Source organism: Mycteria americana, chromosome 4, assembly GCF_035582795.1.
Source record: "Mycteria americana isolate JAX WOST 10 ecotype Jacksonville Zoo and Gardens chromosome 4, USCA_MyAme_1.0, whole genome shotgun sequence".
Classification (NCBI taxonomy): Eukaryota; Metazoa; Chordata; class Aves; order Ciconiiformes; family Ciconiidae; genus Mycteria; species Mycteria americana.
In genome coordinates, this window is record NC_134368.1 from 87,920,525 (window position 1) to 87,933,256 (window position 12,732).

The 12,732-nt window shown below is 39.9% G+C and overlaps 1 protein-coding gene across 2 annotated transcripts in view; it reads left to right on the plus strand.

Moving 5' to 3' along the window:
* Positions 1-6,973: 6,973 nt before the first annotated feature.
* LOC142409538 (bifunctional heparan sulfate N-deacetylase/N-sulfotransferase 4-like) overlaps positions 6,974-12,732 on the plus strand; it is an 89,141-nt gene continuing 83,382 nt past the window's right edge. For both annotated transcript variants that reach the window (XM_075501193.1, XM_075501194.1), the window contains exon 1: positions 6,974-8,187. In XM_075501193.1, the coding sequence (XP_075357308.1) occupies positions 7,207-8,187 (981 nt within the window). In that variant the 5' untranslated portion in view covers positions 6,974-7,206. The remainder of the gene's footprint in view (positions 8,188-12,732) is intronic.

Sequence of the window (12,732 nt, forward strand, 5' to 3'; positions counted from 1 at the left end):
TTAATCCCACTGAGAAAGCAAAGCATCGACTCTAAGGACTAGATCCTGTAGGTCACACACAACTTTGTAGCATGGGAATCTCTGCTGTGTTTTCAGCCACGACTTTCTGCCATGGCATTTTGGCTCTGTCATCATGGCTTAAGCAGTAAGCTTCTGACATTCAGATCATCTCTCAAAACCTTCTTTTCATCCTTGGTAGTTCAGTTACTTTTCTACAGATGTCATGAGGGTTGTAAAGACACCTATCTGTTGAAGGGCATTATGCAAGAGCAAATGGCTATTGCTTCCAGCTCAGCCATGGGTCTGCCAAGTGACCTTAGAAAAGTCAGGCCTGTACCCAAGAATAATGCTATTTAGCTTTTTTGAATTTTTGGTGAGTTACTGGTGACAAGTGATAGATCTTATTACCACCACTCAGGCAAGATGGACACATTTATTGGAAATGTCATTGAGACAATACTTCTTTAATTATTATTGTCTGACCACAAAGCTAAGGTGTTTTGCCTGATGACATCAAAATATTATGTATATTTTGAAAAAGTGATATATTTTGATATCACTACGTAACATTTTTGCCACATATGGAACTGCACAAAAGATGAACGTGGTCATTAACACCTACCAGTTGGGATGGTGACTAGAACCACTCTGTCAAGAAACAAGATATATATATATATATAGGTTCTCTCTTCATGCATGGCCCTCCTAAGACTATACTTAGCTTATTACTGATTTCTAGGACCTTCCATACCTGACACTCAAGAATATCAGCAGTCAGTGATTTCTGAGGAAATATTACAGCTACTTATGTTCAAAAACACTGACGTGTTAGAGTGATAAATTGTGACAATTGGAGGAAACGTCACTGAAATGTCACAGATGGGATATATATGTGCATTTCTGGGTGGTCCAAATGACTGTAGGACTGTTAGAAGTTAATGGGTCAAAAGAAAGAAGCGTTGAGGCTGAACATCAGGCAACATTCACCAAAAGTGTGGTCTGGTTAAGGCTTAGAATAAGTTTCCACTAGGAGTTAAGCAACATGAAGTGTTACATATGGGCTGGAGAATAAAAGGAGGCAACAATTCTGTGCTGGAGGATTTGCAGAAAGAACAATACCTTCCTTATAGTCTCATTGTTCACATTTGTAAAAGTGTCCCACCAGTTCACATAGAATATCTTGGGGGGGAGTTTGTCTCATTAGCAGAGGTTATAGTTACCTACCTAAAAGCATCAATAAGAAAAAAAAAAAAAACCATGTAGTGAGTCAGCAACTTCAGACCACATATGCATTAATGAGAACAAAATATGTCTGCTTACATGCTGTTACGACAGTATATCTATCATACACGTTCAAGAAAGCAGGACTTGTGGCAAGTCAGTGGTGGCTATCTGCATACCTTCAGAAGTATTAAAGAAATAAAAGTAATTATTATAAGGCTTTCTCTAATCACAATTCCCCTACTCAGTCAACAGACGAGTAAAACACTGAAAATAAAGAAAGCCACTCCATTATTATGCTTCAAATCACACTTGACAATACTAACCATGATAAAAACAGATCAACTTTGGTGGTCCTGGAGTAAGACAAACTGGTAGCTTTGCATGAATCTGCCTGCAGCAATCAGATGTTATCAGTTTATCAAGTGTGAAGAGTTTACAGTACCTTTACACCATGTTTCCCAACTATCTTATACACACACTAAGAGGTAGGGGGGTGCGTGCATATGTGTACGTATATGTGTAAAACCTATCTCCAAATACGCCTTTCCACCAGGGAGCCTTTTTTCTTCAAAGCTCCAAGTTCTGAAATCACCTGGAAAAGTTTAAAGCCAAAGAGACATAGAAGTCAAAAGGGTCAAATAGCTAGCTTCCAAGTATTGTTTCATGCATAAGATGGTGCCAGCTTTCATTCCGTGCACAAGTTGAGGTATTCAAGCACTTTGCTTTATATTCATTGATTATCGACTTCAACCTCTGGCATCATTTAGCTTTCTGGAATCACACAAGATTATATGTGCACTATAGACTCATCAAATTGCTGAAAATACTGAAAAATCAGTGTTTTAACTTACAGATGATTATGCATTCAAAACAAAAGAGGTGAAAGTGCTGAGCAGCCTCTCCACTCAGAAATCATAAGAGAGTTAGAACAAAGTTAGAAGACCTGCAACAGCTTTTACCAGCTGAGAAGCTGTCCTTACCCTAGGTAGAAGAGTTTTCTAAAACCTTGTGGTAAGCTACGAGCAGCTGGCATCAACACCCCTCATGAGCAAAGCCACATTTACAAACACAAAACATATTGCAACTTCATTAAGCTTAAAAAAGAAAAAAGTTACTTTCAAGGAGCACCCAAATTTCATGAGCTCAGTAAAAAAAAAAAATCTCTTGGAAACTTTTCTGAGGAAAAAAAAGCTGTTTTTTTCCTCTGAAGTGAATAGAAACCCTGAACTTTTGCTAATGGTCAACAGGAGTCATTTTTCACTCAAATCAGTTTGCTATTTTCTGTATTGAATGAGCAGTCATATGTAAGGAGTAGCAAGTAGGTATCATGGATCATTGGACTGCTAATAAATGGCAGGAGTCATACAAGCTTAGAAAGGAAGGAAAAGAGGAAAGAGTTTACATTAATTTTTTAGCCTAAAGGGAAGTTTTATATATAGAAAATAAAGACATTCTGACTTCTGATTTATGCTGGAGTCAGATGAGAGGAAACCTCTGGCCTGCCTCCAGATGAATTACCCACAGAGCATTCCACTCTGCTACAGACAGGTGACCAGAGGTGACCGTATTGCAGGGGATCAACAAGTGTCCTGCTCCTCCACTCAGCACTGTAATCAGCAATAGGCTCTTAACCTGCTGCAGATGTGAAGTCTATTAGCTCAATCCATAGTGTGGGTAAACACAACTGTTTGCTTAATGTTAAGATCTCTGCTTTCCAGATCAGAGACCCTTAGCCTACCTACAAGGAGAGGTAAGGACAAGAGAAGAGCTTACAACAGCCCTGTGAGGCAGTGCTAGCCCTGCCCTTTGGTCAGGCTGGCAGCCCACGCACCGAGTCCTCACTGCTGTCCTCTGCCAGAGCCAAACTGCTCACATATCACCTGCTTCTCCTGATGGATGATGGAAGGCAGCAACTCTCACTCTTAATGGAGTTTTCCCTACTTACCCAGGCAATAACTTCATTATTTCAGCTATCTCTCATTAGCAATTAACAGCTACCTTTGCAATATGTAACTGCCTTCTGCACTGTCTGTATTCCCCCCACTGATTAGTTGCACTTCATTTGGTCAAGATACTTGTTAAATCACTAAGCCCTGTGAGAAGGTCTGCGTATGGAGACCATGCATATGGGACCAACTGGACCAGGAGAGAACCAGCTTTAATTCCTGATGCAATGTTAACACATGGTATTAATAAGAGGCTGTTTCTCTTCACTATTGTGCTATCCAGTTTAAATAGTTGAGTCCTAATCTCCCAATCAATCATCTTCAAAATCAGTATGCTTTAATCATCAATCAAATGCATTTTTATGGGGAAGCAGGAAGTAGTATTTAGCAAGGAGGCAGCAAGTTTTAAACCTCTGTTTTTCTTTAGCTGTCTGAATTAAATAAAAATTACAGTTCCTGCAGATGGCTATAGCATCACAACAGAGTTATACTGCAGGATTCTGCTCTTTCTGGGGAAAGGCTCCATGTCTAGGAAGTCAGCTGAACGCAAGATGGAAGATCTACTGAAGAACCAACTCTTGATGAATGTAACCTTGAATCCTTGATCAAATGCACCCAGCTTTGGGCTTTACCCCTGAAGGGTCAATGAATGCTGACCAATGACCATAGGGGAACACGGGACCTCAAACACCAGTTTCTAAAGTAAAACTACATTTGTAATGTTAATTATGAAATATAGCCTATTTTCATATTTTTCAAATTAATATAACACAGAAATACTCCAAAGATATTTGAATTTCTGAGCAAATATAAAGCTGTTGAACTTTAAGGGGGAGAGTTTCAAAGGCACAAATGGCACTTAACTTCCAATTATGTCTTGGAAAATGTCCCACTAATGGCTAATATAGCTGATTTATTTTCATAAACTTTAATTACTTCACACTTTTTTTTTACTGAACAGTATAATCAGTTCAGAGCAGTTCAAACACAATGTGGAACCTAAAAAGAAGATCTGCTCCAATGCCAGGTTTCCATATGCAAGTTTAAATTCCTTATCAATTCTAATATTTAGACATATCTAGATAAGTGTGAATACTTGCACTTGTTATAACATCTGCATACAACAGATATCCTGGTTTACATTAAATTTGATTACTAATATTTTAACTGGAAGAGATTTTACCAATGTTATTTGGATCAAATAATTCGGGACAAAGACCATATTTTTGTTTTGGCTAGTATAAAGTCGGGGGCTTCTCATATTTCAGTAATACAGGCAATAGTAGCAGCAAAGATCTGGCTCATGAAGTGTATTATTTTGACAGCTTGCAATACCAGTACCTGGGAGATTCAGCAGGACAGAACAGTGAAGAAAAAAAATGCAATTTTAGGTCTCCTTGCATGCTATTCCTTTGCGCTACAGGTGTAGGCCAAGACATTCGGCAAGTATTCAGTGTGATTTAGTGGCAGATTTCTTAGAGTAGAAGTCCTGGCTTTTATTTGTTTTTAAACATAAGAGTCTTAATTAAGGTGTTTTACCTGGCCCTGAAGATTTCTGAGACCCTTCTGGAAAGAGTCTGCCTGCAGGCAGGCTGTCTGCTCTGTGAGTCGAGGGGAGAGCAGGTGCTGTCTGCTAAAAAGCAAGAAAATAGTGCCCTCTAGTGCTGAAAGCAAGCAGAGGATGCAGAGTCCAAGAGGGGGTTTTAAATTATTGTTTCCAAGATACCTGCCTATCTCATGCTAACAAAACTAAGACTTGTTGCAATTAGCTGTTTTGTGGGCAGATTACCCACCCAGCGAGGCTGCCCTTCCCACGGAGAGCAATTCTCCTGATCCGATAAACCCTCAGAGTCAGGCTGAGTGACTCATCAATGTCACCAAAACTGGAACACTGCCTCACAGAGGATGCTTCACTTGATCCAGTTTTATCTGTTGATAAAATCTTAATTGGAGGTTTAATAAGAAGTGAGATCCCGGCAAGCAGACAGAACAAGGGAAGCTCCAAAGGGGGGCAAATACTCTTACAATTATCAGGAGGATGTTAATTTCCTAGTGATAGCTGTGATTTCTTTTTTATTTATTCTCTCACACAGAAGACATTACTAAATACAGAACATTTTTCTCATTTCTGTTCACTTCTGTCCATGGATAAACTACCCACCTTGCTCACCTTTTGGCCAATTGCTGTGTGACACACAGCAGGGTCCCTGATAGAGTAGCCCACAATACAGGGGTATGAATCTCCTAGCAAGCTTCCAACTGAGAAAGGTAAAGCAGATAAAAACCTGAACCTGGCAAAGTCACAAATGGCCTCAGCAACAAGTCCCTCTCTCCAAACTGCAAGAGCAGCAACAAGCCTCTCATGAGCAAATAGACCTATTAATTCACAATTACTTCAGCATCCTGTTCATTGCTTGATAAGCTCCCAAAAGCAGTACAGTACTCTAATACTAGGAGAGTGGCATACAAAGCATGTAAAGCAAAATTAAAACTTTTCACTTGCATTTTTAAGATCCTGAACTGACACAATCAAGAGGTTCCTTAGAACTGTAAACCAGAGTCATAAAATATACTGCTAGGCAAATTTCTTCAATACCTTTCTTACAAGCATTTTCCAGTGTTAGGTGTAAAGCTTCAGATGAATGAATAGTTTTCAGAATGAAACTCAAAAGCGTAATCTGAGTTAATGGAGGAGGACACATGGAAAGAGTGTTTCTTCCTTGCAGTTCAGAAATTATCCGTTGTTTACAGTCTCACATTGTTCCAATGGGTAAACAATATAAATAATTCAGAAAAATGTTAATTCCTATTTAAATCCATAGAGCAGGACGGGCTATTTATTTAGTTAGTTTTAATTGCCTCCAAGTCATATGGTTTATTGTTTTTCATTAAATTTTTCATGAATTTAGGTAGAACTACCAGGGATTGCACAAGGGCTTCAGAGCTGGCCAGGCAGTCAGGTTTAAGCACCTTGCACTTCAGCCATACAGCACAGCAGAGACAGACCGAGGCCCCAGTCCTTTAGCTAGAGGCGTCATGGCCCAGGGCCCACACCTACATGCCCACCCAGCACTCACTGAACAACTCCCTTGTGGTACATTTCATGCTACGTACCACCTCCCTTTCATCCCTGATAGAGACAGAGGCATGCACAGCTACACCCTGCAGTTTTAGTAGCCTACTCGTCACTTGGAAGATCCATGCACAATCTTTATCATACCAGACAGTCCTTAAATGGACTGTAAAGTACTGATCACTCCAGGTACAGAATGGAAACTGGAGAGAAAAGTCCTACAAATCTTTCTTCAAAGTCCTCTCGTGTCTTTCATTTTGGTTTCATTAGCTTCACAGTCCAACACAGAATTTTTAGCCCTTTCAAAATACTTACGTAGTTTGAGTTTGACATGGAACGTGCCCCAATATTTAACAAACATTTTATTTGTCCTAATTTTGCCCTACAATCTTCAGTCATTCCCATTTGCAATAGCAATTAACCATTTTAGATAAGAAATGCCCATAAAAGAAGAGATACGTGTCCTCAAAAAGTTATGTTTAGACTTTATTTTTATACCCTAAGAATATGGGAGAGCTGTTTAATGCAGCTTACCTTAATACATCAAGAAAACAAGTGACACTGAGTGCTCCTTGAACTGTTCATAAACTTCCCTCTTAACTCAGATTACCAGTATCAATCACCATCTTTATTAACGTGTGTTTTTAATCACTTTAATGGATTTTATTTTATTTACTCTTCTTTTACTTCTTGTTGCAGATAATGTTAAGAGTCCTCTTCATTGATTATTGGCAGCTGCTGCATTCTGAGAAAACCTCTTTCCGTTTAGCTTTCTGGATCCTTTAACTTCCTGCTCCAACAGCTTTATAACCTCCCCAACAGCTTCATAAATGCACTGCAATGGTCACATGAACGTCTTGGGAGGGGAATCAGTACCTCTGCATCTCCTCGTTCCTATGGCACTTTAGGAAGAGAGAACCAAAAAAGCAGCAAGTCCAACATAAGTTGGAAGTCCTGCGAAAGATGAATCTAATCGTGAAGCTCCGCAGAAGTTTCAGAACGCTGGTCATTCTCCTGGCGACCTTCTGCTTGGCAAGTATCATAATTTCTGCCTATTACCTCTACACCGGCTACAAGCAGGAAATGGCCCTCGTGGAAACCACTGGAGAAGCAGAGTGTGAAGACCTCAAGCTTCTACCATACAGGTCCATGGAGCTGAAAACAGCTAAGCCAATTGATCCGTCTAAAACTGATCCCACTGTCCTCCTGTTTGTGGAAAGCCAGTACTCCCAGCTGGGGCAAGACATCATAGCCATCCTCGAGTCCAGCAGATTTCAGTACCACATGGTCATCGCGCCAGCTAAGGGGGATATTCCCCCTCTCACAGACAATGGAAGAGGAAAATACACGATCGTTATATATGAGAATATTTTAAAGTATGTATCCATGGACTCATGGAACAGAGAGCTTCTGGAAAAATACTGTGTGGAATACAGTGTTAGCATAATTGGTTTTCATAAAGCCAACGAGAACAGCTCCCCCAGTACAAAACTGAAAGGATTGCCATTACATCTTTACAATAATGTAGCCCTCAAAGACTGTGTGGTAAACCCTCAGTCTCCCCTGTTACGCATTACCAAAGCACCAAGGGTTGAGAAAGGTCCACTGCCTGGCGAAGACTGGACAGTTTTCCATTTTAACCATTCCACCTATCAACCTGTGCTTTTAACTGAACTGCATACCTCCAAACCACCCCCCGCAGCATTGCCAAAGGCTGCTCTGTATGCAACCGTCATCCAAGACTTGGGGCTTCATGATGGGATTCAAAGAGTCCTCTTTGGAAACAACCTGACCTTCTGGTTGCACAAACTGATCTTTATTGATGCCATCTCTTTCCTGTCGGGGAAGAAGCTCACACTGTCCTTGGATAGGTACATTCTGGTTGACATAGATGACATCTTCGTTGGGAAGGAGGGAACGAGGATGAACACCAACGATGTGAAGGTAAGGCAAGAACTGGGGGATACCATCCCAGATACGTGTATGTGCGAACGGGTATTTAAAATGAGACAAAGCTTGGGAAAGCTGGCAAGCTCCATTTCCTAGTAAAGGCTGAAAGTGCACAAGTGTAGCAGCAGATACAGAAAACATAACCCGAGATTACTTTAGAAGTCTGTTTACCCACATAGATACAGAGATGCGTTCATGTGTGTGTATATATGTTGATATATAGAGATGGCCTCATACAGTAACGCATATAGCAAGTGTACTGGCTGCCTCTTGCTTATATAGGTTCTGCTCAAGGGCTTCACTCAGAGCACCTGGGTAACAAAGGAGACATTTTATACCTCACAGTGGCAGTGTTAGGTTTATGGTTGGACTCGATGATCTTAAAGGTCTTTTCCAACCTATATGATTCTGTGATTCTGTGAAAAGGATCTCTGGTTCTGGAGCAAGTTTGCTGCTGAGATACCTGAATTTTTAGATAACAACACGTTTCACACCGCATTAATTTGTTTTTCCCTATGTGCATGCAGACATACACATGTATGTGACATATATAATACAATTTATAGCCATTTTCTGTATTCTTTCAATATTTCTGAAAAGTGAACAGAACAATTCCTATTGGTTTCTAATAGAAATTCATTTTCTATTTCAATTTCTATGGTTGCCTTTTAAAATCTCACATAACTATCTCTATATTTAAAAAGAACAAAAAGAGCAAAAGGAAAAATAGCCTGAAAAAGTTACAGTCACATTTTGATGTACAAGAATTAGCAGGATAATTTTCATTAGCAGACTAGCAGATAGCATTTAAAGTTACCGGTGACAGGATGGAAGCATAGCCTACACTTTAGCAAATGACATAACCATCTGATATGGTGAAAAGCCCACAGTCTATTCTTCGGGGGCTCTTTCAAACTTATTTTCATAGTCTGTAGTATCCAGGGTCACTGTTAGATTTGTTAAGAGTAATTTTCAAAGATGTGTGCAACTTGGAAAGTATAGACAGAACTCAATAGCATGACAGTTATTTCCTTGCAATTTTCCACATGTGGGAATCATCATATTCAGAGATTAATTGAAGTTCCTAAGCATGCAACATCACATTCTCAAGCCTTTATTCTAGAGGTTTTTTCCCTGTAAATACCCCAATGCTTTCATGAGCAATAAGCAAGCCTTTTGTTTTTAAACACGGATTTCTATCTTGTTTCTTAATTCTTATTTCCATTTCTACAACTTCTATATTCATCTGCCTCCTCACCCAGATCATTAAGAGAGGTATCAAAATACCCAGCAAAAGCAGTAGTCTCATATACAATTAAAACAATTTTGCACATCAGAACAGTTTGGGTAATTCTATTAGCCAAACCAGGCGTATGAATGCTCATCAGGGCTGATTTCTAGCACCAGGCACTCCAAGTGCCTGGTGTCTTGAGATCCGAGTACTGTGCACAAGCTCAGTCATCAAGTGCTCTCTTTCTGGAAATATATGGTAAAAAGCTCTGAGAAAGGGCTTGCATACAAGAGGAAATTAACTGAAAAGGCAATTGTGGAACAGTTTTTCAGCAATAGTTTTCTGCCTGCACATTTTTGAGAGCGTCTTTTTCCTGATGTGGTTTGCTCCACTAAGGAAGTCTATTATTCTACATTGGTTCAAGAGCCCCTATTACTATAAGAAGAGTGTCCACACAGAGTCACTTGGAAATTCAAATCATACTTTTGACTGGAATAATCTCACTAGGCAGAAAACAACCCATCACCTCCTTTATTATCCAGCAATCGACAACATTACTAAGCAAACCTTTCCACCTGTACTTGGCAGAGCAGCCATGCTTCATTCCTCATTATAGGAGACACATCAGAAAACTCCAGATCCAGGGAGTTGAGTAGGAGCTGGATGGCAGAACCACAGTTGTTAAAAGCATTCAGCATCACTTTTATATGCTGCACTCATTTATCCATCTGAAAACCAAGCAGTCCACACTGCTGAATACCTTGAAAATAACAAGAGAAAGCATCTGCTAGGATTCAGACTTATTTTACTTTTTTTTCAAGGAATAGGTGGTGAGCCTTCTTTTTATGAATTATGTTTGTGTCAAGGTACGAAGGGAAGCTTTCATTCTTCCCACATTTCTCCCATGCTAAATTAGCAGCCCACTTCCATTGCAAAACCACCAGTAGTGCCACTCACGGGATAAATCCGCTCTTCGCCTGAAAAAAGAAATCATGCCACAAACACTGACCACGGGGAGAAAACTTTTGCAGACACAGGCTCAGACACAGACACAGTGCTTCCCATCAAGCACTCTTCTGGGGACAATAAAAAGTCTATCTCCCTTTTAGGCAATGCTCACATGTAAAGCCACTCTGCAACTTGACCATCCATTGATATTCTGTCCTTAACATCATGGGTTTCATTTCAAATCAGTTAAGTGGTACAAATTTGTTCCTCAGGGCATTTCACAAACACTTGCTACACAAATCAGTCCATTCTTATAGACTGGACATTCCCAGAATACATTAACATGCAAAACAGGATGCTTGCTAATGAACATGACACCAAAATCGGAGTGTGCTTTGGTTAGTTTACAGTAAAGGATAATTACAGCCAGTTAGAGAACAATCTCCCAAGTCACTTGGGGAAGGAGGCAATTAAGAATCAGTGGGCCTGCCTTCACCCCTTAAGGCAGAGCAGCTTCTTTGCTTGAAAGGCAAAATAGCAGAGGGAGACAATATTTAAGAGGCTGATATTTAAGTGATGTCAAAGTATTGCCATGCATTTTGAAGCAGTGGCTGTGGCCAGCTGCTCAGAGAGGGTTGCGTTTTCATGGCAGGTGAGAGGCTGTTTCTGACACACGGAGGCACCATGAGATTTAGGGGCAGGTTGTGCTTGTCCTGTAAGGGTATGATAAGGGTGGAAATGTGAATGCTCCGATAACTAGAGGGATTAGCACAGGCTCTGTATGTTGTTCAACAAGAACATGGCAGAATTTGGACTATCTCCTTTCTTTCCTGAACTGCATATTACAGCTATATGTAGCACCAAAAAAACCCACCAAACTCAAAACCAAAAAAAACCAAAAACCCACTCACCAACCAAAAAAAAACAAACAAAAAAACCCCACAGTCCACATTTATGATGCCATGCACCTCAAAACTCATTTCATCCTGTCCCCTGCAATGCAAGTTTAAAACATCAGCATCACCAATATAAAAGAAAATACTTGTTATTTATACAGTGCTTTCAAAAACAAGAGAACCATATAAAGCAGTGCTTATAATGAAACAATTTCTCAACACAGTACAATCCACTGCATTATGCCACATCACTACTTCTCCAGTCCCCTCAGTTCTTAGCATTTGTTACTACAAACAGCATAGGTTCACTTTGCAGAATTATACAGACTCTCCCTTAGGCTCTCCTAAGGTGCCACACACACCCGTGCCCCTTGGGAATGCTTTCATACACAGCAGATTCCCAGGTGCTTACAAGAAAACTGCAAATGAACAGTTACACACCTCACCTCCTAGACTGTATTAAAAATACAACTAAGTAACATCACTCTGCTCAATCTCTCCGGCATTTCCTTCCAGTGACCAAACATATAATAACTGCCAACCCAAAGGACACATGGCTAGAAATGAGTCTTTTGATAACAGTATTTGTATGTAATATTAAGAAGACAAGTAACACTGTTCCTGTGTAATTACTTCGTGGAACTCAAATGTTTTCATCCCCTCACAAAGCCATTTCTCAATTAGGTGCTTCAGGGATATATATATAGTTTTATAAAGGGTGGCATCAGCTAGAGAAACAGAGATTAGAGAACAGAGTTATTATGGATTCTGTTTACCACAAAAGATCTCCTAGTCCCTTGTATTACAGAAGTTGTGCAAGGTCATATCTGGCTAAGTAATTAAACAGGAACTCAGCAGAGCCACAGAAAGCTATTTTCCCAAGCTTTGCAGAGATCCATCTTGAGCCTAGCGAGCATCTGCAAATGAATTTCTCCCTTTCCCTCCTGCCAATATATTATCTCACTGCTTGATTTTAGAAGGCAGAAGACTCAAGAATTCATCAGTTAATTTGCAGAATTACTGAATTTGTGTGCTTGCAAATTATATTGGTTCCCAGCCACACAACAAGTCCAGGATCACTGGCATCAGTGATTTAGCAAAAAAACACCCTAGAAACATCTGGTTATGCTGTGTCTGGGATTACCATACAGAAAGAATACAAAGCTTTCACCTTTAAAGTTTCCTTTTAGCTGAGCACAAATAGACCTGCATTACCCAAGCAGGTAGTAGGAACTTGCTAAAGTCTTTCTTTTTTTGTAGCTATAATATGAGCTAGTACAATATTTACTCACCCAGGAAGAGCTCAATGCAGCGACCAGGGCTTTTTCAACACCTTTCACAAATACACTTTCTATTGTTAACGCAAAAAACCCCTGCAAGATCACAATACAAACTAAGGCTCTTACGCTTCAATAAATTAAAAAAAAAAAAAAAAACCAAAACAAAAAGCGTTAGCCTTTCACT